The 27,374-nt window shown below is 39.2% G+C and overlaps 1 protein-coding gene across 5 annotated transcripts in view; it reads left to right on the forward strand.

The window, feature by feature from the left end:
- Positions 1 to 27,374, forward strand: part of col16a1 (collagen, type XVI, alpha 1) — a 78,782-nt gene that overhangs the window by 37,516 nt on the left and 13,892 nt on the right. For 3 of the 5 annotated variants that reach the window (XM_054763631.1, XM_054763632.1, XM_054763630.1), the window contains 41 exons: positions 2,773 to 2,841; positions 4,923 to 4,955; positions 8,463 to 8,513; positions 8,709 to 8,741; positions 8,892 to 8,936; positions 9,326 to 9,364; positions 9,502 to 9,564; positions 11,598 to 11,642; positions 11,763 to 11,858; positions 11,980 to 12,018; positions 13,420 to 13,464; positions 13,548 to 13,583; positions 13,678 to 13,800; positions 14,228 to 14,254; positions 14,640 to 14,675; positions 15,700 to 15,828; positions 16,052 to 16,096; positions 16,435 to 16,470; positions 16,553 to 16,606; positions 16,696 to 16,746; positions 16,826 to 16,969; positions 17,084 to 17,119; positions 17,742 to 17,849; positions 18,041 to 18,163; positions 18,248 to 18,301; positions 18,486 to 18,527; positions 18,699 to 18,734; positions 18,811 to 18,864; positions 18,939 to 19,007; positions 19,102 to 19,155; positions 19,485 to 19,511; positions 20,232 to 20,288; positions 20,959 to 21,003; positions 21,101 to 21,172; positions 21,875 to 21,928; positions 24,529 to 24,573; positions 24,789 to 24,908; positions 24,994 to 25,026; positions 25,111 to 25,182; positions 25,283 to 25,327; positions 25,579 to 25,623. In XM_054763631.1, the coding sequence (XP_054619606.1) occupies positions 2,773 to 2,841; positions 4,923 to 4,955; positions 8,463 to 8,513; positions 8,709 to 8,741; positions 8,892 to 8,936; positions 9,326 to 9,364; positions 9,502 to 9,564; positions 11,598 to 11,642; positions 11,763 to 11,858; positions 11,980 to 12,018; positions 13,420 to 13,464; positions 13,548 to 13,583; positions 13,678 to 13,800; positions 14,228 to 14,254; positions 14,640 to 14,675; positions 15,700 to 15,828; positions 16,052 to 16,096; positions 16,435 to 16,470; positions 16,553 to 16,606; positions 16,696 to 16,746; positions 16,826 to 16,969; positions 17,084 to 17,119; positions 17,742 to 17,849; positions 18,041 to 18,163; positions 18,248 to 18,301; positions 18,486 to 18,527; positions 18,699 to 18,734; positions 18,811 to 18,864; positions 18,939 to 19,007; positions 19,102 to 19,155; positions 19,485 to 19,511; positions 20,232 to 20,288; positions 20,959 to 21,003; positions 21,101 to 21,172; positions 21,875 to 21,928; positions 24,529 to 24,573; positions 24,789 to 24,908; positions 24,994 to 25,026; positions 25,111 to 25,182; positions 25,283 to 25,327; positions 25,579 to 25,623 (2,430 nt within the window). The remainder of the gene's footprint in view (positions 1 to 2,772; positions 2,842 to 4,922; positions 4,956 to 8,462; positions 8,514 to 8,708; positions 8,742 to 8,891; positions 8,937 to 9,325; positions 9,365 to 9,501; positions 9,565 to 11,597; positions 11,643 to 11,762; positions 11,859 to 11,979; positions 12,019 to 13,419; positions 13,465 to 13,547; positions 13,584 to 13,677; positions 13,801 to 14,227; positions 14,255 to 14,639; positions 14,676 to 15,699; positions 15,829 to 16,051; positions 16,097 to 16,434; positions 16,471 to 16,552; positions 16,607 to 16,695; positions 16,747 to 16,825; positions 16,970 to 17,083; positions 17,120 to 17,741; positions 17,850 to 18,040; positions 18,164 to 18,247; positions 18,302 to 18,485; positions 18,528 to 18,698; positions 18,735 to 18,810; positions 18,865 to 18,938; positions 19,008 to 19,101; positions 19,156 to 19,484; positions 19,512 to 20,231; positions 20,289 to 20,958; positions 21,004 to 21,100; positions 21,173 to 21,874; positions 21,929 to 24,528; positions 24,574 to 24,788; positions 24,909 to 24,993; positions 25,027 to 25,110; positions 25,183 to 25,282; positions 25,328 to 25,578; positions 25,624 to 27,374) is intronic. The other 2 variants (XM_054763633.1, XM_054763634.1) reach the window with 2 other exon arrangements.

The raw sequence follows: 27,374 nt of genomic DNA on the forward strand, positions 1-27,374 counted from the left end.
CAACGACCCTGTGAATGATATGTAGTAATCTACACTTGTCACTAGGTGTCAGTAATGTTACTGTACTGTTCAGTGACATGCACAATAACCAGGCTTAATCGCCGGTACAGGCTTTTAGGTTTGAATTATCTAACAACAGGCACAATAACTCCTATTAAAAATCCCTAATAAAACAGGCTACTGTTGCGGCCACAATCCATGCCAGGCTGAAATTTAACTCTGAAGCCCTGACGTCAGTTCCTGTCCGCCCGCCGCTCAGCTCCCCTAGGTAACACATTTACAACAACACACAGATATATAGTCTTATATGTTTACTATATTGGGTGATACGAGTGTAAAGAGTGACTATAGGAGTGTTATTTCATGTCTAAGTAATGAATTCTACTTTGTGGAAATTCTCTTAACACGGTCGGGTCTGGAACCAATTAACCATGATTAATGAGGGAATACTGTACACTTAATAAATTACCGTGTGGTCAAAGAGAGTGTTACAATCTTCCTCGTGCATTCCAAATCATTAATAAAGCAAAATAATACCATTAGTGCTATGTCCTCTTTGCAGCTTAGGTAAATAAATGCCCGTGCTAATAATAATTAGAGCATTTACGGTATTAGCATTAACATGTGTATTAGAAGTCCTGGAAAGTGATTGGTTTCAGTTGAACGGTTTGAAGCCACAGAGGGACAGAGAAAAAGAAATGTAAATGAAGCAGCATCATTGTGCCATTGTGTTCTTATGCACAGCAAACCTCCAATTTAACTTGTGGCAATATGCATATTTTTGAGTGGTGCGTGACTTATTTAATTTGATTAAACCCAGGCAAAAAGTCAAACTAATAACAATTGTTTATTTGGAGCTGCTTCACAGATGTCTCAAAGGTTTTACTGCAACAACAGCTCCAGGACAAGCTGAGTGTGAATGAATTGCTGAATTAAAACAATGAACAACTCTGCATTCGCCTTGCGGGCCTTCAAGTGTTGTTAATCACTACTACTTTATCCTCCTAATGTATTATACTTTTTTTCACATTTTTCTGGTGGTTCAACTATACCATATGGGAAATCGAACTTTGTTGTGCTCAACCTGTTACCGACTCCCAAACCCAATATCTTGTTAACATACTGTAATATTCTTCCGGGTCTTTTTATACAGAAATGAGGATGTACACCCACTCAATTGGCTTGGGAGTAATTCCATAGTGTGCAATTATGCCACATCAGACGTGGATGGCCAATTTGGGAGTGTGAAGTGACAAAAATTTGAGGATTTTCAATTGTTTGTTCTGCCCTAATTCCTTCTGAACTATCCATATGTTTTTAGAGCATATGCGACATCCTGGTACGTTTCTCAAGATGTTTGAAGTGTTGAGTTGCCTGTACAAAATGGATTATAGCGCAGTAATGAAGAAAGAAGCATCCTTACGTCAGCTATTTGAAGTGCAAACTCATACAAGCTATTATCGTAGTGAGTAAGGATGCTCCGATTGATTGGCCACCGATCAATATTGGACAATTTCCATGAAAAACACGTGATCGGCATAGGCCGATAAATGCCTTTCAAAGCTATTCACAAACAATGATCGCCGTGCAGCAGCAAATCCGACATGTCTGCTGTGTGACGTAGGGTTGCCAGCAAAATGAGGCATCACGTATTGAGCGGGCAAGGGACGCATTTTGTCCGGTATTGCAATGAGAATCAGAACTAGTCTGTAAAACCTCAGTGGCTTCAGTTTGACACCTTCCCACAGGCTACACCAATCGCTGCCAGCATGTTTAATCACTTTATTAGCAAACCTATTGCCATTTGACTTTTCTTACATCTTTGTTTGCATGCTTTGCCCAGCTGTCACTGGCTGTACCTTACATTGGGGCAGGGGCGGACTTACCATTAGGTAAACGCAGGCAATTGCGTAGGGTACCGAGATTTCCAGGAGCCCACAAACGTCTCATTAAAACTGATTATTGATTTGTCCTTCTTCCTTTTTGGACATGCAGAACTACGAATTGTGTTATGTGATGTGCGCCAGTGTGCGCATGTTCAAGATGAACCATTACCATTACCACTGTGGCCGAGTGGTTAGCATGTTGGCCACACAGACGAGATCTGGAAGATCTGGGTGTGAATCTTTGTTAGACATCTCTCTGTGGTGTTTGCATGTTCTCCCCGTGCGTGCATGGATTTTCTCCAGGAACACCGGCTTCCTCCCACATTCCAAAACATGTTAAGTTAATTAGCGATTCTAAATTGTCCATAGGTATGAATGTGAGTGTGAATGATTCTTTGTCTATATGTGACCTGCGATTGGCTGGAGATCCAGTCCAGAGTTTATGCCCAAAGTCTGCTGGGACAGGCTCCAGCATAACCCGATTATACACTGTTTCTGGTAATATAAGCACAATCAATGTACCGCATTTGTATACCAATCCAAAAATAGACCACACCAAATAGATAGATGATTAAAGTAGACATGATGTGGTTGAAAAATTTTATTTATACTATGAATTGGTATAAATCATCATAAAACATCATAATTTTGTTCAAATGTTGGCGATCCATATGACCTGTACTATATTGTAGAGAGTGTTCGATATTATTCGTTACAGTCTCTAATGGAAATGTCGCATGGAGTTTATGGAGACAGTTGTCAGAGTAGTGATTGTGTGCTACATTTGATACAAAAGAGTGTTGTTTTGAATATCTTAATGAGAATCTGTCGCAGGATTATGTTGTCGTCATGCTGTATTAAATGATTTCTCATTGCATGATTACAGTGTCCGCCAGATGCCTCCAAGAGCCGACGGGCTGCAGAGAATGACTTGTGGGAGAACTCCTTTAACCAGGTATTCCACATAATTTATATATACGAGCCCATTGGCTGTTTCCCAAGTATCATAGTTGTTGTTGTCCCTTGAAACTATTGCACCTCTCTCTTTAGAAATTATTGTTGGGTTTAAGTTGCAAACAGCAATTGTTCAGTACCCGCAGGCCATGTCAAAACATTGCAAATGGTGCCTTATGCAACCTATGGGAGTTATTTATCTCCACTAATTTCCATGGTCAGTTTTATAGCTGTCAAATGTTGATATATCAAGTTCTTCCAGAGCAACATAGAGGCGATTTATTTTTTTTGCAGTCCCGCTTTTTTCATCACTCATACTAATGTTGTACAGAGTATATCCAATTATCTATTCATTACAAGCTGATGTTTATCTTGTAAAATCCCAGTTTGCCTTAAAAACTCTGGAACTTCCAGAACCGCTAGTCAATCCCAAGTACAGTACCGGCAAGCAACTGGAGTGTCCCTCACCTGTCACCCTCTTCCCATCTCCAATCAGTTCCTGAAGACTCCGCCTGCATAGTAATGCCGTCATAAGCCTTATATAGTCAAATGTTCCAGGGGGCTTCCTCTTCCTGACATTACCACAGATGAGTGCAGCTGAGATACAGTTCTGTTCCATTTCTATTCCTTTTCCTTTTCATAAACATATGTGCACACAGAAGGAGATGTAATTGACTTATGTGTAGTTCCAGTAAATTCTAAGATATGTTGAAAACATTGAAAAGTGGAAAAATTCAAATTGTTTACTGTTTGCTTGTTTGTTTATGGTGGATTAACATACATTTATTATTTTAATACATTTGTTTCCTGCATGACATGCTAAGCTAACCAATTTATTTCAAAGACTTTTAACATACTTGAATTATATGTTTTAAATATTTTTATTTGAATCAACACATACAATAATAATAATAACCCAAGATTCTTTTGGTTTGGTTTGAAAATTGAAAAATTGAAAAAAAAAACAGTCTTAAAACAAAATCGGTACAGTGGTACCTTGGTTTTTGAAAAACAAAATCTTTCGATTTTTCCCTTAAAAAATAATGTAAATCCAATAAATCTGTTCCAGGCACTCAGAAATATTAGCAAAGAATAAATTTTAATAGAGAACAATTATAGTTTTTTACGATTAAAGCAATACGAAATAATTATAAATGATAAATAAAAATACCATCACCTTTATTGAATCTTTATTGAATACTTTATTGTTGGCAAAAAGGAAGAGGGGAAGGGAGAGGTACCTTGTTGTTTGCTACAAGTTCATTCTTGAATTCAATCGTGTTTCTCACCTTCTTTATCAAAGTGCTGGCACTCACAACTTTCTTTAACCCCATCGTGGGTTGTTTTGCAGTCATACTCAATTAAAAAAGAGGCTGAGTCATTAATGTGTGGGATGCTTTGTTTAGGCACTCCATTCTTTGGAATCGAAAAGAATGTTAAAGGCATAGTTTGGATTTTTTGACATGAAGTTGTATGACATCCCCATCAGCAGTGTAGCCCAGCAACAGCGACTTACCCCCCAATTGGGCTCCAAGTCTAGTTTTCGTCAGATTTTGGTGATGAAGAATGTAGTTGCGCTTAGTTGCTGGCGACATTTAAATAAAGAGTTTGGCTCCTCAAAACAGTGTGTGTTCAAAAGAGAAGACCCAGTGGAGGTATGTCGCTGTTGTTCGACTACACTGCTGGTGGGGATGTCATACAACTTCATGTCAAAAAATCCAAACTATCCCGCTAACATCAAACCAGCAGGAGGAGCATCATAGTGCAGACTTTACTAGAGTGTCAGAAATATACATATTTATGGGTGTTTCAAGTACTCACCTTTATTTGCTGTTTGTGGGGCTCGACTGTATTTATTTTCTTGCTATTCTGATGCAATGAATCGTGATGACAGCACACGTTCAAGTGGTGCACTGCACGTGTAACAGGAACATCTCACCAATGCCAAAGATGCTGTTTGATGGTGATACTTTGACTCATGAACGACTACAAAATTGCTACTGACGAGGAATGCGAATAGCGCACTTGTTTCAAATTACTGTTTTCCTGACTGAGCTTTCTCTATGATTTTTTCACTGATAGGAAGTCTTCTCATCCAAGGATCTAGCTGAGAAAGTAAGTCTCACATTTATCACAACCTTATCATTTCATTGAATTTTGCAGTCTACAGTTTTTGTGTTGTAGTGTAATTCTTATATACACATTTTGTGTGGCTTCAGGTGACCTGATTTAAGGTGTATAAGTGTAGGTGATGCATAATGTTACAAAAATAACTAGTCCTCTATTTTTCCCTTTGTGACTGACTGAGGACTGATATACACCTCATTATGCGCCACCCTCGGGATTTTTGACTACCTAATAAGTTTTTTTTTTATTCACCTACAATAGGAATGTTATTTTCACAAATAGAATACAAAACTCTAGATGCTTCATTATGTTGCTCCTGTGTGTGCTTACTAGTAAACCTGGCCAATATAGTTGGGGCCGTGTCACTAAGGGAGCCTGGTACAAAAAAAAAACAAAAGTAACTTTATATTCTGACATGTATTTAATGTGGACAAATTGCACAGACAGGTGTTTTTCAGAGCAAAAATAAGCATTGCACCTATAAGCATCTGATAACATACTTGATATATCAAAGGCAAATACCCCAAGCAGGCTTCTCGTCTGTACTGTATTAATGTGATTGTTTTCATAAATCTAATCTGAGGTCGATTTGGCTTCTATTGAGCCCCCTCTAAAGTGCAGTCGGAAACCAATTTCCATCACAGTGTTCTTGTCAAGTTGCTCAGCAAACGTTTAATAGCATCACTGACTTCATTATATAAGCCAAAAGGCTGGAGTCCACAAATCAGCAGGAATCTGTTTACAAAGGAGACTAATAGGGGAACAGAACTCCAGACTGTTCTTCCTTTCTTTGCAATCAAATAGTTGTAACTTACAGTAGGAGCCAGATCACGCTTGTATTGAGTGGGATTTTGCAGTACAGTAAGGAGTATTCCGCAAAAGTTGAATTGTGGCATTTTGACAACATGATTATTTTCCCAGAACAACTTTGAACATATGTAAAAAAAGAAAGAAAAAAAATATCTCCTGTAGCATATAAGGAATGTAGTGTTTTAAGCAAAGTGCAACTGTACTGTACTGTATGTACTGTATTATATTATACTATATCACGATACAGTATAAGCAACGTGTACTGTGCAATTTCTACCTTACTATACAATGCCATATTATACCGTAAATACTACACCCTATAGTGCTACACAGTACCTTGTTATACCATACTGTTAGCCTGTGCTGTACGATACTATACTATACTATACTACTACTACACTACACTGTACGAAGAGTTTAGTGATTTATTTTTAGAGTTTATTTTTGTAACCTTACTCTTAATGCCGTACTATACTATTTTATACTACACTGCACTATACTATACCATACTATATTATACTACAGTATATTGTTAAAAGCAAAATCTTAAACATTAGCAATTTTCCCAAGCTAAACCTAAGATATCACAACTTCATATCCCCATTTTTCAGAAAACTATAGTATAGTTAAAGTACTTAAAGCTGATCCACTAACAAGGTGCACTGAGGATTGCATCTGTCAAATGACCAAATAATACTGTCAATCCATTTTGTGCCTTTGCCTTCATGATTATGCTGTATATGATATGTGCAGATTATCAAAAAGTGCAAAATAGTGGGAGGACCATTTACTGCCCACAATGTAATTTATCAAACCGAAACCTGTTTGAGGTCGGCGTTTTTGCGTCTATATTTACCACATGTGAAAGGCAGGTGCAAACTGGCACAGCGTTACGCACAAATGGCTGCAGTCATTGTGGTGAGAAGGAGGCAGGTACAATGACAGATGATGGAGAGAGAGAATCTTCCGTGCACTTGTGAACATATTTGGACTGTCAGAAATAAAAATAGTAGCGGCATACAGTATCATCTATCCAGGAATGCCATTTTAGAGCTGATTTGAAGACAGTCACAAAAATGAGCCATGCCATATCTCCTGTGGAAAAAAAAAAGCATTTTCTTGCGTCTGGATCATTCTCGCACACCATCGCAGTTAGTGCCAGTGTAATAATGACACCCTGTGCACCCTGTTGCCTCCCTTAGCACAATAGTGTGGATTTTAGTGTGGATTTCAGCTGGCTATGCCACCATCGAACTAAAGTGTAAGTAGGTAATGCTATATAAGTACATTTTCCACATATTCACATGAATATCATAACCTAATAAATCTTAAATTTAGGTTGTAGTGTAAACATGTCATATTGTAAAACATGTACAGTATATTAAATAACATATACGGTAATATAGTATTATTATTATGGTGATGCAATGCTGATAGACTTCACCAATGTGTTTATTTGCATCCTCCACTTAAACCTCCAATTCCGTCGCTTCAAACCTCATTTTTTGTTTATTAGCCACACTGCTCTCCCAAACTCTTCATGATGACAGCCGGTAGCAGACGCAAAACCCTTATTTAAATAGGGCGTCCGCTTTGCTTTTGCACCGGTTAAAAGTTGCGCAAGCAGAAAAGTAGATCACCCGCAACACACCCACTGGTGGTTCGTGTAATTTTTTTGTTTGGTCATGCAATGTAGCGCTCGTTATTTGGGATCTTAGTCGATCAGGCCCCAAGTGTATATAACGTTACAAAGTTTATGCAGACTTTTTTTTTTTTTAAATCAAAACCATCATTATTGACTAAGAGTACTTGATATTCATAGCATATACGATGAAAGCTGCCTCCCTGCTCTTCCCTGTAAACAACATTGGCAAAGCCTCTGAGGTTTTAACTACAAGGGCCCGACTGAGCCCACTATCAGACACAAGAGCCCAGGAATAGTGAGTCATCTCACCATCCATTGATGGCTTTAGGTGTAGATTTCAAAACAAAGAAAGAGGAAAGCAATACATTGTGTCTGTGCTGCCTTGCCTGCTTGGGTCGTCCTAGCAAGCCCACAGTTGCAGCGTCAATAAGCTGACTTTATGGTGTGTGGAAGCTCACACAAACAGCAGGTGGAGGGTGGGGGCGTAAGTGACTGATTTAATTACTTTATTACGCTAAAAAGACTTCAGTTATTTTTTTAATGGCTATCCAGATTTGGTGTTGGCACCCTCCTGTTGCATAGCAGCTGCTCCACTCAATCGTGTATTGAGGGAATCAAACATTCCCACTGATCCCTGTCTCCCATGGGTGCTATGTGTTAATGTGTGAGTGCCCACCTCATATCCCTTCCAACACATACTGTAGCAGAATAGTTTTTTTTTTTTATGAAATAGTGCCACCACATGGTTACAACATTAACTGAAACACTCTCGCCTCCTCAGTTAGGCTTTGAATGGGGAGAGTGCATTATGAAAGAGCATAATTGTGTTAAAAAGTGTATGTCACGGACCATTCATGATAAACTTATAGCAGAAAATGACCTCAATTAAATGTCTGCATATAATTCACAAATGTTTTCTAGACATAATAGGAATTAAAATATCAATATAAATGATCTATAGCTCACATTTAAGTCATTTTACATGGCATCATTTGATGACTTTGGGGTGTTAACTGTGTGGTATCATTTGTGTGTTTCAGGTTATAAATCTTGCAAGAGTTTCTGGGCTCAAAGGGGAAAAAGGCGACCGGGTGAGTCATATTTTGTGTGAAAGTGTGTGCAGCAGGGCTAATACTTGTATCAGCGGAATGTGTGACATCATTACATGCCCTGACATGCCTTGTGCTGTAAAGTGGTGCATTGAACCAAAGAAGTCGTACGTACCCACACACACACTCGAATGCATATAAAAAGCAATAGCTATTTTGTTTGCCTTTCTATCCTAGGGTGATGGCTGTTCTGGCTCACATTCAGGTTCAGTAAGTAACTTTCACCATTTGATCACAGACACACATACACACTGCGTCATGATGTGCCAAAAAAAGCTTTGTCTTGTTATTTGGCACGCAAAAATCTAGCCAAAACCCCATCCTGCGTTAAACATGCCAACCATGTGTCTCTAACCTCAGTGTATGGAGGGACCTAAGGGCCAGAAGGGGGAGAGAGGAGAGATGGTGAGTGCCAATCCTCTGCTACAGGTCACCGCGCCACCGCCCACTGCATGCCAATCCTCCTAACCCAACAGTAACTTAGCACTACATTTATTTTCATTGTGAATGATTGTGTGCTTTATGTGTTTATTCACTGGTGAGTCAGAGTGGCCGCACCGGAAGCTTGAATATGATTTTACTGCATCTAAATTGTAAAGCATACCTTAGTTTCATGCCTGCATTATGCATTCTTGCTCACAAGTTGTGTGTGTAGCATAAGTTTCCTGCTGGTTGTTCTCCAGGATGGCTGACTGGTTGCAGCGTTGTCTGCTTTGCACCAGCGGTGTGTGTGATATGCCCTTTTAAAACCAGGTCATTGATTTGAGCCGTGGACATGTTTCTTTTTTCTGCAGGTGCTTCCTGCCAACTGGGGTGAAGCAGCTGAGTTCAAGGTGAAAGGTTTAAGAAACTATAACTAATCAACGATGGAGACCTGACCTTGTTCTGATCTGTTTCATTTTTGACCCTGTATTTTTTCTTCCTTCCTCTTTTGGTATATACCTCACCCTTTTCAACTGCCTCTTGCCAGGGAGTAAAAGGTCAGAAGGGAGAGACTGGACCACAGGGCCTCACAGGCACTCCAGGGAAGGATGTAGGTGTTTCTCTCAATTTGCTGTTACTTTGTTTTCAATATATTCACAAGTGAATTGAGTAGGAAATTGTATAAAAGCTACTAAAAGACCATTTTCCAGCAACATGAGCATTACTGCGCATGCATCAGTGCACAAAATACCATATTCCACAACTTCTACAAGAGGGGTGTCCAAAGTTTTTCCACCGAGGGCTACATACTGAAAAATGAAAAGATGCAAGGGCCACTCTGATATTATGTAAAGCAACAAATATAGTTATGCTAAGAAGTTATTAACATTTTAAGAAAAAACTGCATATCAGCGTTGTGGTGAAAAAGCATATTATCAGTACAAATGTCAGTCTTTGCTCTTTTTCCCTGTTTATGCTGTACATTTTCCAAAATAGTTCTACTCTCTACTTTCTACTTTTCATAATATTGTAACTTTATTCCTATAGTATAACTTATTCCCCAACCTAATTTTCCAAATATTACAACTTTATTTTGTTTTGTTAGTCATAATTGTATGACTTTTAAAAATAACATTTTTTTTTTTATATATTTCATTAAATGAGTTTATTCTTGTGAAATTGCGACTTTTTTTTGTTAGAATGCAACTTTGTTCTTTCTGGGTTTTTTCCCCCCCATAATGTCATGATGTTATTCTCATAAAAGTACACCTTTTTCTTGTTAGATTTCTTCTTTCTCATTTTTTGCTGTTTTTTTTTTTTTTTTTTTTTTTTTTTACTTTTCTTGTTAAATTATATTTTTTAGAATGTGCCGTGGGTCAATAAAAAACAGCTGTGGGCCACAAATGCCCCCCAGGACACCCCTGCTTTTCAGGTATATTTTGCAACGGAAACACTTTATTTTTCCATTTCCAAGCAATTTTGTGATTCGGATTAACATATTAAAAAAAAACCATTAAATTCCCAAAAATTCATTTTTGTACTAATTGTAATGCAATACTTTTTTGTATAATATTCGTATCCAACTACTGTGAGAATAGGCTCTTTTTTCACTAATGTGAGCTTGACTTTTGGCAAGTCAAATTGATGTTTGTAATGATAATTGGATTCCCCCAGAGTGACAAGATTCAGCTTGGTCTGTCTGGAGGTAATTGGGGTCAAAGATCAATCAGTATGTTAAATAAAGTCAAAATTAAATCAGTGTATTTTCTTGTCAACTCTTAAACGCTCACAATTTTTAACAGATAGTCTCCAAACCCTCCCAGTATCTGTGGTCAAATGTCCATACAGTTTTTTTAAGATTGCAAATTTTAACCAGTTTTTTTCACATGGATTATAGCCTCATTATAATATATCAGTTTTGTTGTTTTCACAACCAAACTGCTTACAAAGCGCACTCATAGGCAGACATGCACTTTTATCAGACTTAGAGCAGATACTCACTAAACTTATTCAGCATTACTCTTTTAAGCTCAGACTCCCATTGATATCTCTCCATTCCCGTCTGCCACAACTTTAAGTCAGCTTGGTAATGCCAGTTAGATTAGACTAGAGCAACAAAGCTTGCACAATCAATGCTGCCTCATTGACCGGGCTGTTCGTCTCGCACGCAGGCAGCCCCCTATTCAGGAAGATTTAAACCTTTTAATCTTGCCCGTTCAAAGCAGTGATCCTGCAGACGCAATGGAAAGTTTTTAGGAACAAATTACAACGTGGGCGCCTACAATGAGATATTCCCCTGGTTCCTGCATCGCATTCAGCCGTTCACCAGGCTAAGTGGGTTTTTGCGAACATATGGATTTGGCTGAGGATAGATTTTTCTTAAGCCCCTATCCATCCAACATAGTGAATATGAATGTGCTTGCTGATGTGATAGGAATTAGGCAGGCAGAAGAGGTTACAGATTCTTTGCTAAAGATAATGCTTCTTACATTTCCAATTTTAAGAGGAAAATCAACAGATGCCCTCACAATTTTGGGAGATTGAGGTTTGGAGAGCCTGTTCCCTGACTCGGGCTGACACCGATTATGTCACTGACCTGTACTGATGCTGTCACTTTTCTGTCTGTCCATCATCATTTCCCAGGGTCGAGCAGGCTCCATCTGTGTTGTCGGCCCCAAGGGACAGAAGGTCTGTGTGCATTAAGTCTAACACTCTGAGCTACAGTACCTATCTATCAACCTGTATGCAACATCCTCACTGTTGCATTAGCATGAAACAGCGATGTGAGCTTTTTTTTTTTTTTCTCAGGGCGCCTCTGGTTCAGTGGGTCCTGAAGGCTTGGCTGGGGAGCCAGGGATGCCTGGACATCCAGGCCTGCCGGGGATTGGAAAGCCAGGTCCAGCAGTGAGTAAATTAAATGCAAAAAGAAGCCTCATCACTGATTTTTTTGTTTTACATTTTTGTGATTCCAATTCTCATGAGCATAAATATATTGTAAGAAAATAATTGTGTCAATCTAATTGAGGGCCCTCCCGGTGAGCCTGGTGGTGCAAAGGGAGACAAGGTAGGTTTTCCACTTTTAAAATGTTTTTACAGTTATCACTGTGCTAGTATTAGTATTGCTTTACTGGTATGAAGAAAAACATACAGTGGAAGTCAAATATAATCCCATCTATGATAATAATTTACCATCAACAAAATAAATAACAATCATTTTAAGTTGCATCTAAACATTCATCACACAGGTGTAAAAAGAAGTCAACCACTGTAAAATAAATCTCAATACAACAAAAATAAAGTAAAATTACTCCTGTCTTGCACCTGACAGATGTAACGGTGAGGAGGACAAGAGGGTGTTTGCGTACTGTCACCTAATGGTCTTTTCTTGGTATTGCTGAAATAAACAAATGTCTGTCAGTCGACAGGCAGAATAAAGACACATCTTGATTTTTGTACTTGTTTTGGTGGTACAATTGTCCCTCGCCAGTTTGCGGGTTGAATTTTGATTTTTCACTCTATCACAGTTTTTCTCAAATATATTAATTAATAAATAATGCTATTTCATGGTTGAATATGGCCTATTATTAATAAAAAATATGCATATTTAAGCAAATGTTACATATTTTTTGCCTAAATTAAGCGTTTTCAAGCATAAAAATTGCTATATGAACAAAAATACAAATGTAAGGCTTTCAAAAGACGCATTCAAAGATGTTGATGAAATGTAGTATTCTCCACTGGTCACTAGGTGCCTGTACGGTTCGGTCAAACACAAGGGGATCAGACTCAGGCTTTTATTTCAGGTTTGAATGAAGTCATAGTAAGCACAATAATCACTAATAAAACGGGGTACTTCTGCGGCCGTTACCCACGCAAAGCTAAAATTCCACTCTGAGCTCCTGACGTAACGTACTATCTGCCCCTTAAATGTCTTATTTACTTTTATTTAGTCTACTATATTGGCTAAAACGAGTGTAAAGGTGACTATAAGGGTATTATTTCATGTCTAGAGGGCCCTAATAATGTTATAAACCGTAATTAGAAGGTTGTAAACAGGTTTTTTTATGCTCTAACTACAAAAATATTCAATTTATACATAAAGAATCTTACTTCGCAGAAATTCACTTATTACCCATTAAACGCGATAAATGAGGGACTACTCTATCGGTACCATTTCCTTAATTGTATGTTCAACATAGAATCAGCTTGGTAAAATGTAATTGTGTATATAATGGGTTGAAGTAGTCTCATTGTTTCTTTCCTGTGGCTCAGAAATTAAAATTTCTGGTGCTGTGGTTATGGTCACACCTTTTATCATATTCGTTGTGCACCTCTGTAAAGTTAAAGAACATATCTTTCTAGAAAATCTACTTTAACTCCACAACGTACAACTTTTGGACTGTTCAGCTTTGGATGTACTCTTGTCCACATTCATTTCAACATGTATAATGCTGTGTCCTAACAGGGGGACATAGGACCTCAAGGAGATGAAGGATTGCCCGGAGATCCAGTGAGATATCTTTAAGATTACATCTCAGTAATGTATGCATTAGCTTCAAAAATACGGTATTCAGGCATTCTGCCAACTCTTAGGGGCCGAGAGGACCGGCAGGGCCTAAAGGAGCAAAGGTATTACAGTCAGTAAACATTGTCTTTAATCATTTTTCCTGCATATCATATGTTTTTTTCTTTTGTATAATATGTGTTTGGCTCCTATTTCCAGGGTGACCCATGCGAAGTGTGCCCCATGCTACCAGCTGACATCAGCAACACCGTACCTCTGCAAGGTATGCCGGGTCAGAAAGGAGAACCCGGATTACCAGGCATTGGAGAGATAGGACCACCTGTAAGTGGAATAGATCCACAGTATTCTGCACCTGCCCTTTCTGTTATGTTTAACATTTCTACAGTCTAGCTGCTGTTTTCATTAGACCTAACCAGCTCAAGCGGATCTTTGAGCATTTGTCTCTGGAACATATGCTTTGCATTTTTCTTACCATTCTGCAGAAGGATATTGGCCTTGGGCTTCTACCTATCCTTAGAAATGTCACTGTGTTGCATTGGCTCTTAGGAAAGACATTTCTTCTTGTGTTCATTTAGTACCATCCAAATGGAATGGAAAATGATAGGTGTGTGTGGGGCCTATGCGATTCTCTGCAATGATTTCCAATATTGCAAGCATCCATTTAGAACAAGACGTGCAAAATTTGGGATTTGAACTCACTCACTGACAACCTTGACAAGTGACACATCTTTTTTATGTTTGTCACCAGGGACTTGAAGGTCTGGATGGACAGAAGGTATATATCTCCTGTTTGTTCATTTATAACCTATGGTTCTTTCATATTCCATGAAAGTGCTGCATAAACACACTCATCTGCATCCTAACACATTCAGATATGCATTGGCTTTTGCAGAGGGGATCTCTTTGCAAGCAGATGGAAAGTGCAATCATTCCCTTTTGAGTGCACACACACATGGCTGACTTGCTAGATGTACACATATACCCACATGTGCACAAAGCCCACCCATGCACTTTGTCATGCTCGCAGACTCCCACATCTGCCTAATTACAGTGACCCGTATGCTGTCGATGCCATGTCTCGACACGACATCCCGAAGCAAACATGTTCATCAAGGGGAAGTCAGCATTATAAATTATATCTTGGATGTTTCTTTTGACAGGGACAACCAGGATCAGATGGCGCTAAAGGGGAAAAGGTCAGTGTGGCGTTGTCATAGCTACAGTAGATGTAAGATGTTTATTTTGTATGTTTTGCTAAAATACATTGCTACATAATAGCAATAAGGCCTATGATTCATTACCGTATTTTCCGGACTAGAAGACGCTCCGATATATGTAAGGCTGGACTATAAGTCGTTTTTATTTACAAATTTATTTCACAAAACAGAACAGACATTTCATCTGGAAAGGCAAGTTATTCAACGACACAACAGCACACAGAACACCAGGCTGAATACGTGTCTGGTATGTTGATGTAACACATGAACACTTATTCAGTTATACAAAAGCATAAAGAACATACCTGGGAAGCTGAATAGGATAAATTAACATAACAAGCCAGCGAGTCCAACAAGCAAGTTTCCGGTAAGCGAGTTCACCAATCTCCCGACCTCATTTCACATCATTGAAACCATTGATTTCATGGCTGAAGTGCTGTCGACGGTAATGTTCACTCCTTAGTTCATGTCAGTCAATATGAATTAGCATTTAAAAACATGTGAAATTATATATATTTTGATCTATTAAGTCACAGGACCAGCCAAACTTGGGAAAAAAGGGCAACTTACAGTCCAGAAAATAAAGAAAAATGCCTGATTAAATAGTTTAACCTGTTATAATGTGGTTAATTGTAGTTCCTGCATGAAAGGCCAATTGATCCGATGTGTCAATTGAGGTTTTGAGATTTTATCCAAGCTCCTTTAGACTTTCAGGGATTAGATTCTCAGGGCAGGACCCCTATGAATTTTAATGAAATTGGACAGAAGATGCCCAGGGTAGTTGGGGTCAAAGATCCAAGTTTTGTGCCTGTTCAACGAGCTAATTATCAGACTTTTTAATCACTGCGTGTCTATTTAGGGTCAGTGCCCTACTTGCAAAATGTAACAAATTCTCCAACAAATTGCTTATCTGTGATTGGCTTGTAGCGACGGCGCTCTCTGGTCTGTAGCCATGTTCCTGTTATTCAAAGGCATCTCTGACCCACATCGGATTTGTCTGTAGGGTGAGCCCTGTTCTGTGTGCCCCACCCTGGGAGAGCTACCTCCAAACCTGGTCCCAGGTGTCATGAGTCAAACTCTGCAGGTGAAGGGCCAAAAAGGGGAAGCAGGCTTTGGAATTAAAGGAGAGCAAGTACGTATATTTGTTGAGTTCTGTAATAATTACCCTTGCTAGTTTGTAGAACCTTCCAGAAACAACAAGATATGGTAGCATGGAATTGATTGGGTAATGGTCTTTGGACTATACAGTATGCATTTTTTGTTTTTGTTTGCATCAGTGGTTTTTCTTGCATGTGTGAGCCGCAATAAGGACCTTCATTAAAATGATGCATTGTTTCACTTTTTCTCCACCACAGGGAGAGGTGGGAAATGTAGGACCACCTGGTCCTAGAGGAGAGAAGGCAAGTAAAATAAATAAGAAACAAGACGTGGAGTAGGTGACCTCAATAGCAGGATATGCTTAAGTCTTGCATAGGGGGAATTCATTCAGTTGGTTGCTAAATGGGTCTTTTAATAGACTACATGAGCAAGATATTCACTGTGGGGCAATAATTTTTTGTCTAGACGGTGTGCTATAGGGATTTGAAGTTAGTAAAAATCCTAGATAGTGAAGAACTAAATGCATTTGACATGGTTTCCTGTGGGGTGCATCTGAGGATGAAACATGAATTACCAATTCAAAAGACCCATCCCTTTTCATTAATTTTCGGAATTCAGTTTTTTTTTGGCTTGTCTGCAGGGTAATGCAGGGCGAAGAGGAGCTGATGGTAAGCCGGTGAGTTCAGATTAAGCTCCTTTAAACAGAATGTTCTGCTTCACATCAGTCAGTTGTAAAAAGATGTGCATCCGTAAAACAGGGAAAACTTGGGGTGAAAGGATCTGCTGGAAAGAACGGAGAGAAAGGTGAAAAGGTAGGAAAATTAGAGCTGATTCTTCATTATTTGCCAATGGTGCCAACTCATTTAAAAGACAAGATAATATCTTGAGTTATTATTTGCAGGGAGATACTGGACTTCCTGGTTTTAGTCTTCCTGGCCAGAAAGGAGAGAAAGTAAGATGTACTTGTCCTTTCTGTGCATTAGAGTGATTGTCATGCACACTAACCATCCTTCCTCTCCCTCCATCTCAAGGGCGAATGTGGTGTGTGCCAACCATACGAGGTTGGCAGCGGACCGGCCAGCATCAAAATACCTGAAGGAACAAGAGGCAACCCAGGCGAGCCAGGCCCTCCCGGTTCCCCGGGACCTCCAGGGCTTGGTGCAGAAGGCAAACAGGTTCAATGATCTTGTCATCTTAACAGATCTCAACAAGAAAGCGCTGAGAGATTTCAGAGTAAAGAGTTCGCCTATGATATAAAACAGTCACATTACTGTGTTACACCCACACAGGGCCCCCCAGGAATTGCTGGAGAGAAAGGAGATAAGGTAATCTCCCTAATAGATTTTCTCCCAAAGCTGCCATGTGTATTCACTGATACCTGCAAAGACACATTAACCACTTCAAACAACATTAAGCAGGTCTTGACAAACAAAATGCATAAATGAAACATTTTCTTCATAGTCTGAGTATCTTTTTGATACATAACAGTCCTGATATAACCAATGGATCAAGTAAACTAAGGTGATCTAAACTTATAATATGAAACTGTGATTTAGGATGCTTCAAGAAACCCTGCCCCATCATAGATAATGATATCACCAAGCCAGTCACATGGTATTACCAACTGGTAAATACATCATCAGCCAGGCTGCATTCTATTGCTGTGAATGACTCTCCTTGAAGTTAAAAGTACTCCAATGCTGTGGACATTTGCCATTACCGATACACGGTATATTAAAAATACAACAAACCACACTATACATCGGTATGGTGAAAGGTTTTGAATTGCATGCTTTTTTATCAGCTAGAAATAATGTTATAAGCAAACACACATTTCAAGTTTTATACACATATCATATTTTTGTTATTTTTCACATTATAAAGATCAAAGAACCATACAGGAATGATTATTTTAGACTGATTTCGACACTTTGACTGTATTATCAGGGTGACCAAGGAGAACAAGGAGATAAGGGAGATGATGGCGCTCCTGGAGTCCCAGGACTGCCTGGAGTGCCTGGACGAGATGGACTAATGGGCTGGAAGGGGGAGAAGGTACAACCACACTTTTGATATTGCATGCATGATGTTAACAGTAACGTTCAATATTTGTCGTAGAACTTCATTAAAATGTATATGAAATGCCAGTGTTAGATGTTTGACATAGATGGCCTAAATGGGGTTGCTAACTATAGTTTGTTCCTCAAGGTTTCTGGATCTGAATTTGATCTGATCTGTTTTGCCAGGGTGATGCTTGTACCAGCTGTTCATCTTTGGGCACTGCGGCGGGTGATGGTGTAGCTGTGCCTGGGCCAAAGGGAGAGAGAGGAGAGCCTGGTGCCCCAGGAGAGGGGAAGCCTGGCAGAAATGTCAGCCAAGCATTAGTTTGAGTTTTTGCTACTTGTACCTTCAAAATAGATGACGATTTGATCACATATATTTGTTTTTTTAAGGGTAAACCAGGCTTACCGGGTATACAGGGGCCTCCTGGTCTCAAAGGGAGCAAGGTATAAGTGTCCATTTCTTGTTGTTTGAAAGCATTTAAAGTTGGGATTACCTGACATTGACAGGATGAAACGATTGATAAGAGAAATATTTAGTTCTCAACATGCAGACATGCAATTTTGTGAAGAAGAACCAAAATCGAAATGTCACTGGCTTCTAAGTATTTGCATCCTCTGCCCCCTCCAGGGAGAATCTGGACTTGCAGGAGTTGGCCTTCCTGGTCCACAAGTAAGGCGGAATTCTTAATAAAAACCTAAAAACTTGTAGATAGATGTGACCCTATTTATATTTTTACTGAATACCACATCCCTCCATGATATCGGTGCTTACATTTTTCATATCTGCCACATGTATTGAATTGGGCTGTAAGATTTCTGTTATAAATAATCTCTCTTACAGGGTATCAAGGGACCAAGAGGACTTCCGGGTCTTGTTGTAAGTTTGTCAAATCTTGAATGATCTACATTTTGATACTTTAAAATTTGGTCTAAAATATGTGTGTTTTCTTTAGGGACCTCCTGGATCCATTGGATTACCCGGCCCTGCTGGTCCTGCTGGTGAACAGGTTGCATAAAATTACTTGGTCGCGAAAGGAGACTTTTAAGTAAAAGTAACACATTGGTGTTTTCTTGGTCACAGGGCATGAGAGGGGATGCTGGACCTCCAGGACCACAGGGGCCAATGGGCATCGGTGTAACAGGGCCCCCAGTATGACATAATTGCATGTTTTTGCAAGTGTAAAAGTGTGACCACTGAATATGCATGTGTTGTTGTCAAACACACTTTTACTTATCTCTCGCAGGGTAGAGACGGAGCCCCCGGCTCCCGTGGGTTGCCAGGAGCTGATGGAAGACGTGTGAGTCTTTATTTAAAGTTATATTTACATATTCTGTGTGGCTGTATCTGCAATTCAAAAATATGCTATTTGTAATTTGAATTGTTGCCTCCTTCTGTTAGTTTCTGTCAAGAGTGTACTTTTTTTTTTAGCTTCAGTTAGAATTGCCCTTGATTTTAAGTTGCATTGGTAACCAAGGATGTCTGCCTCTAGCAGACATCCTTGGTTACCAATGTCTTCCACCATCTCATCTTGTGTCCCCTGATCTGTGCTCAGCTCACGGCCCTGTGATCTTTCTTCTGGATTAATAAACAATCGTGTGTGTGCATTGTGTGTGTCTCCTCTTGCAGGGAGTTGATGGAGCTAAGGGGGACAAGGTAAGTCTACCATTTTGTTTGGATGAAGTGATCTCTGAGGGGTTAGAATATGAGAGGGTGGAACAGATGGTAATCACGCACACACACACACACACACACACACACAGGCACACTGGCTGTAGGGCATAGATAGAGAAGCAGCAAAGGTGACACATGTGTTGTAGCTGGCAGACAAGAGTCCTTTCATGGTCTGTTGTCAGTAATTGTGTAAGACCATTAATTACCATATTCACCAGATTCCCCAATCCAGGCTGTACGTGAGTAAATTAGTCAAGAAAATAGTGCCAGTTGTACTTTCAACAGTTGTACGGGTTAACATAAAGTTCTGTATAAGGAGAAAAGTTAGCTAAACTCAGCAGCAAAGCGCAAATGATGTTTCGTTAATACATTTACTTGATGTATTGTGAAGGCACGCTGCTGTTTGGGGGGTTTACACCTGTTTTGCATAGTGCATTTTCCGATCCGCTATGTGCTTGCACAGCATAGTTTTGGTTGACAATTTCATCTAATGCAACTCTGGGAGGTAATGAAGTGTTAAAAATATTCAGAGTGTTTAATCTTCCACAGTTATGAGCGTCACCTAATGCCTAACATTGCGGGATTAAAACTACTTTTTAAAAAGTCTAGAGTTGTATATGTAATAGAATGCATCTAGTTTTGAAGGCTATACTGCACTTTAATATGTTTTGTATATTCATATCTGTATGTTTTACATTTTAGGGCGACCCTGGAGAGTGCAACTGTATAATGCCAATGCACTCAGGCATTGGTGGACCAGTGAGTATAGTCATAAGCATTCATTTTAACAGCACCAGCAGTCTGTACTGACCCGAATATAAGACAGGCCCTCTTTTTTGTAAATAAAAAAATTCAGACAAAATCAAACAGAATAATTAAACAAAAGCATCCCACTTTTGTCCAGCGGGTCTCTGCTGCAGTTGTCACTCCAGATCACTAGTGTCTGTGTGTGACAGGAAGAAAAGCTCTGACTCACCATGACTAGTCTTTTTGAGATGTTAAGGAAAAATGATACTGTCTTATACTCGGGCAATATGGTAATTATTAAGGATGTAACGGTACACAGTAAAACCATGTACTGCTCCGCCCTTATGGTTCACGGTTTTTCAATACATTTTACACTGTGAGTGTGTGCGCCAGCCTGGTTGAAAGCCCTCCTAGTGACGTAATATACTGACTTACATTGGATTGGCTTCACCATCTGTAATGTACACATCAAAGTGGCCCCCGCATCCTTCAATTGTTCTGTATGCTATATCAATATTTGTATTTTTTTACGGACCGAAACTGGAGCCCAAATACTGAGGTATGGACCATACCATGGATTACCTGTACCGTTGCACCCCTAGTAATTAGTGAATGCACTTATATACATTCTTTTAGTAAACGTACTCATGTTGCTCTGAATTTGATTCCTCTTGCCTTCTAGGGAGCTCCAGGAGCTGCAATAAGCCCATGGCAGCCTGGGCCTCAGGTCTGATTTAACCATCAGAATTCATTGTTTTTTTTAACTATGAATATGCAATGTCATGTGTTAGTTGTCGCAATATGTGCGTACTTATGTGTTGCAGGGACCTCCAGGACCTCCAGGCCCCCCTGGTCCACCTGGGCTTCAAGGTTTTGATGGACTGCAAGGGCCACAGGTAAGAATCATGGGCGGTAGGGTGGTGAAGAATTCTCTCTAAAGTTTAATTCAGCCGACAGTCCATTCGCCTGAATTGAACTTTAAAGTTAAGGGTTTGGCTTGGTTGTTTGGGATCTTTAAGTGAGGGTTGACATGCTTTGCAAATTAGAGGTTGATAAAAATGCATGTTGAACTGACTTCACTAAATCGTAGATGTGGCCAACAGCTTCATTTACAATAAAACCAAGTTAAGCAAGATGGAACAATAAAAATGCACTAACCCATCTGGTGCTTCATGCTTTAATGCATGTAGACAGCAACTGAGGAACTTTGGGAAATGTCAGTCAAGACATAAACAACTATTTGAAGGTCTTCTGTAAGATGTTGGCTAAAAGTAAGTGCATTATTAGCTGCTGCTGTCGTAGTTTGCTTGATTTTTGAAATGCCTTCAAATAAAGTGTTACTGTGGTGAGTCAAAGGTGTAAAAAAGACAGCATAAGTGGCGATAAGGGTGCTTTTTTAATAATGACTAAATTCAAACTACTACAGGATACAATTTGTTTTTAATTCATTAAAAAGTTATTTTATTATAACCCGTAAGAGAAGGAACAGGTTTAATCATTTTTCACCTTGACCCTTTGACTCTGCCTCGAACTCTGGTGGAGATGGGAGCGGCTATCCCTCGATTGGCAATCAGTTCAACCTCAGTTCCTTCTTTCAGGGTATCCCTGGAAACGACGGGATACCGGGGAAACCGGGTTTGCCAGGATACGTTGTAAGTAAAAGTAGAGAGAAAAGGAGGAGAGGTGGCACACTATTGTACTGGTTCCCTATGTACAACAGACACCCAAGAACAGTCTACCTGTGAGTGTGTAAAGGTAGTCCTAGGGTTTACTACGTACGAGTTCCGTTCCTGGATTGTGATGTAATGAGGTTTTTATGTAAATCGGATACCATAAATTGACTTCGAAGTTACTCACACTGTACACAGAATTATCCCTGCGGTTTTCTTGCACACTGGGGGGGTCTTACAAGTAGTGAGAGACTTATTGAGAGGAGGTTGTCTCAAGAATGAGACCGCTTATGCTGTTATCACAGTTTATTTCATAGGAGCAGCTCTGTTTACATGTACCATCTTCATGATGGTCATCGTGTTTCATCGTCTTGGACTGGGCATGTACCAACGTCGACGATGAGCGTCTTACGTCTTATTTGAATTTCACTTTCACTTTTATGTGCTGCCACAGGACGAGGCTGATTCACTGCCTGTCATAATGGAGATTAAACATATAGATATGTAAAAATAACAAAAGTAGTGTAGTTCTTCCTCTCAGTGTAGTGACATGACTACGTGTTATCCCGATAGTCCGCTCATGTATTCATCCGCCTACGGATCACTCCAGTACAGTATTAATAATTAATGGCAGTGCGTACTCAACCACAAATTTGCAATGCCGTAAACCGAGGACCACTTGAATTAGAAAAACTCAGTGGGTACACCTTTCACATTTCAGCAGTCATTTTATAGCATCTTCTGGCTAACACTCCACAAATGAAACTCGGAACTACTTGTATAACTTGGGGGGGTCAGCCACACACAGACTGTTCATGATTCTCTCACCAACCGTTATGAGGAGCCTCATTCTTCTACACATCAAAACTATTTTCCCATCTGTGGTATAACTCTGAGGGATCAAATTGCTGAAATGTGAAACACGTTTTGTCTTGGCAATTTCCCCCATAGGTGGACATGACATTCCAACAAAGAAGCATCATTTGAGCAGTCAAATGCACAAAGGAGTATTGTTAGGCACTTTACAGTCAATAGTAGGCAATATAAAAAAATGCTCTGATCTGTATCTGAACAATGTCAAATGGGTTAGTAATGGCTTTGAAAGCAGGCCAAAAGCTATTGATACACTCTTAGCTGAAAAGATCTCATTGCTTTGATGGGGTGCAACCTGCCTCTTACAGTAAATGTTGCTGGGCAATCATGCTGTAAACACACAGTGAGAGTGAGGGTTTTTTCCTCAGTTTTTATACTAGTCCATCATTTTTTGTGTGTTTTGGAGACTATTCTATGCGTCCCTTTTCCGGCTGTTGTTTCAATTTTATTTTGTTGCTCAGGTTTATTTGTTTTTGTTTAAAGCAACTCACAGTGCCTGGTGATAAGGCAAAAAAACAATCAGCGCACAGCACAGTATTGTTGGTGTTCTATCAAATCTCATGGGTTCTTTCTGAAGCTATACAGCAACTCAAATTTTCTATTGTGTGAGGTGTGTTTGTTTTGGGTAAGAGGTGTCACTTTGAAGTTAAACTCGATACTATATAATGATTAATGGTTCTGAATTAATAGTGTTAGGTATTATTATAACATCTTTAGATTCAGTCTATTAGCTCAGTGCATTTTCAGTCTAGTAGCTTCTCATAAAAGGCCTTCTTAACAAACACACACACTCACATAGCACAATCAGACTTGTGCAACACTTACGTATGACTCATGGAAAAATACTGGGACAAGAGGCAAACACACAACAGGTGTGTTGTTATGTCTCTCTCACACACAAGCCTAACTTTCACTTTCTCTTTCCTGAAGGGTGTGGCGTCTGCTTTATGTGCTCTGGGGTCTTTCGTCAAAGTTTCTCGCTGTAAACAAAAATATATTGCTCTTACTGTTTAATACAATTTGAAAACCTTTTAAATTAAAAAAGTTAAGGAAAATAAATAGCTTTTACAATAGCAAGGCGTATTACGACATTGCATGTATGTGTAAAAGCAAGGTATTTCCTTTAGCTTTCAAATTGTATTAAAAAGTAAGAGCAATACAGTACAGTATTTGGTTATGGCACTGGTCTCAAACATCAACGAGGAGGTTTGACAAAAGATCCCAGAATGAGAGTGCACAGAACATATGAAGTAGTTGCAGCGCCCCTCAAGAAAGTGAAAGTTAAGCTTGTGTGTATGTGTGAGAAAACAACTGTTTTGTGTTTGCCTTTTGTCCCGGTGTTTTTCTATGAGTCATATCTAAGTGTTGCAGAACTCTGATTGTGCTATGTGAGAGTGTGTGTCAAAAAGGCCTTCTATGAGAAGCTATTACACTGAAAACATAATGACCCACTAGAGAGAATCTCAAGATGTAATAATGCTATCTAACATATGTATGCTATTCAATTATTCTGTACAGTCGGGTACTAATACGCTATATTTGGTAATAGCCCTTTTGTATTGTTGCCCAAACATCAACAAATCACTCAACTTTTCAAATAAGAACTCAATTGATCTAATTAAACTTTGTTTTGTTTGTCAATTTGGTTGATTTAGTAATAATAATCTTTAATGCCATTCAATTTTGAAGTAAAATCTTAATTTTTGCAGAAGGCTGACCTGCAGATGCCATCCCAGGATGCCTCTGAAGAAGATGTAAGTGCATCCTTTTTTTCCCCTTTTGCATGCATGATGAAAAAACGTTTTCCATTTATCCATTTTCCATGACGCTTATCCTCATTAGCATCACGGGGGTATGCTGGAGCCTATCCCAGCTGCCTTCGGGTGAGAGGCGGGGTACACCCTGGACTGGAAAAAAAAAATATTTTCTTCTTCTTATGTTTGTGTTTTTCTTCTATTCTGTAATACAGAAGGCATGTGTTGGGGACTGTTCCCAAGGGATGCCGGGGGTTCCAGGTATGGTAGGTGCCAAAGGAGAAAAGGGAGACCAGGGCAAGCCGGGTGTAACCCCTGTGGAAAACTGTGACAGTGTAAGACATTCATGCATTCAAAGGGTCTTTGTTATGCGTAAATACAATAATATTTAAATTAAACTTATAACTTGTCTGCTTGCAGTGTGCGGGCAAACTGCAGGCAACTCAACCAAGGGTCAGATAAGACTCCCAAGTCACACAAACACATACACACCACTGCATACAGATGTCGTTTTTATTCCATTCTTGGACATTGCAGGATGACTGTACCTGTACTGGACAACCTGGAGTTCCAGGAGTGCCTGGATCACAGGGAATAAGAGGGGAGCCTGTGAGTTGGTGCTTGTTTTTCACATTTTGTGATTTTTTTTAAAAATTGGATTTATTGTATTATTTGTTTATTGTATTTCATTTCTTATTCCTTGCTGCAGGGTATACCAGGAGAGAGAGGCCATGCTGGAATTCCAGGAATGATGGTGATAAAACCAGATAAAACTTAAAAACATGTGGTCTTTAACAATGTGCAAGTTCAATAATATTTGACATGAAGAAAACATGAAATGCTGTTAGACTACTGTTAGACTGCTATTATTGTCTTCCATTACTTGTCAATAATGTAATAGTAGTAATTACTTTTGGCAGGAAATGAATGTACTACAGTAGTTAATAGTGATGCAAGGCTTGCAGCCATATGTGTTGATATTTTATGCATGCCGTCTTTTCACAGGGACCTCCAGGTTTCGCAGGTCCCCAAGGCCCACCTGGTTCACCTGTAAGGTTCACTTATATGCTCCTTTTTTAAAACTCCCTTGATAATAGTAGTAAAGGTCTGAAACATTTGCTTCAGAAGTGCTAAAATGTACAAAAAAACCGACAAAATCCTTAATCTATATGAAGCCTCCTCTATAATTTTTGTTTCATCTGAAATGCTGATCATCTTAGGCCTGTGATTATGCAGCGGCATCACTCTATCTTCTGCATTTCCATGTGGCTTTTTAATGAAAAGTTATTTCAGATGAAGGACTGATTGAGTCATTGCTTCTTCCTGATGAGAGCGAGAGCCCCCCCAATCTGTTCCCCTCTTGATGCAGATTTATAGTGTTCGTCGTGTAAATGAGTGAGCTGTCAGAGTGGATGTCATTTGCAGTGTAGTAGCACTTGAAAGCACCTGCTAGCTTCCTCTGCATGTGTTGGTTTGCACTGTTTGGGTGCGACAAGGAGAAAAGCCTCACCTGAATACATTAGTCATCATCATTGTTTCTGAATTTGCTCACAATGGCCAGCTGCCAATCCTCTGACGACCAATTAACAATCACTTTCTCTAAATTACGATCATCAGTAATCACATTGTGATGAAGGCAATTATATAACACATTTTTTGTGATGTGCATGTTTATTTTCCTTTAAAAGTTTCAACAACATAAAAAAAAATCTAAACTGCTCATTGCCAATACATAAGATCTAACCGTTTATTGCGATTAATTGGTTCCAGACCTGGCTGCAGAAAGTGAATTTCCGCGCCTAGTTAGAGCATAAAAAACCTGCTTACAGCCTTCTAAATACTGTTTTTTAACATTATTAGAACCTTCGAGACATGAAATAACTTCACTATAGTCACCTTTACACTCATATTAGCCAATATAGTAGACATAGTTGGAGAAAATAAGACGTATTGGAACTAAATAAGACATAAGAGAGACTCACATGCTAGCATTAGGAGAGTTCCTTGTTGTTATTCTTTTTTTTACTTTGGGTTTCTGTACAGTACTTCCTGCGGTGGCTATTGTCTCATCAGTATAAAATTACTGACAACTAGCGACTAGTGTAGAATACTACATTTCATCACATCTTTGAATGCGTCTTCTGAATGCCTTATATTAGTATCTAAGTTTATTTAGCTATTTTATGCTTGAAAATACTTGAATTAGCTTAAATGTGTGTATTTTGGGGGTAATAATAATATGTATTCAACCACAAAACAGCAATGATTTTTTAATTAGAATATATTTTTGAAAAAACGTGATAAAGTGAAACTGCGAAATTCGAAGAGTGGCAAGGGATTACTGTATACGCAGTCTCAGAGAGGCTAACAACAATTAGCAGTCATGGCTGAGCAGGAAGATGGTGGAGTATAGTACTTTGTACATTGCAGTAGTACCTTCAATTCCAGTAATTCCCATGACAGTGACAGTATCACTAGAAAACTTCTCCATTACAACTCTGTCAGGCATCTTCAAAGACTGGGAAGTTAGCGTTATTATATTGTGGTTTTTTTTTTTATATACTGGTGTAACAGTATAATGTCTGTAACTGTAACTTAACGTCAAGACTGAAGGTTTTACGAAGGCAACAATGTGAAATTGTAAACAAATAATTCACTGTCCATTTACTGTATGTTATTTTCAAAGGGAATAGTTGAAAGATGCCCAATGCTAAGAAATGGATTGTGATCGACTTTTGGAAGTTCCACTGTAGTATATCTTGTATAATCTGTAACTTTCATAAAGGGTGAAATTTTAAGGA

This window comes from Dunckerocampus dactyliophorus, chromosome 20 (assembly GCF_027744805.1).
Source record: "Dunckerocampus dactyliophorus isolate RoL2022-P2 chromosome 20, RoL_Ddac_1.1, whole genome shotgun sequence".
NCBI lineage: Eukaryota > Metazoa > Chordata > Actinopteri > Syngnathiformes > Syngnathidae > Dunckerocampus > Dunckerocampus dactyliophorus.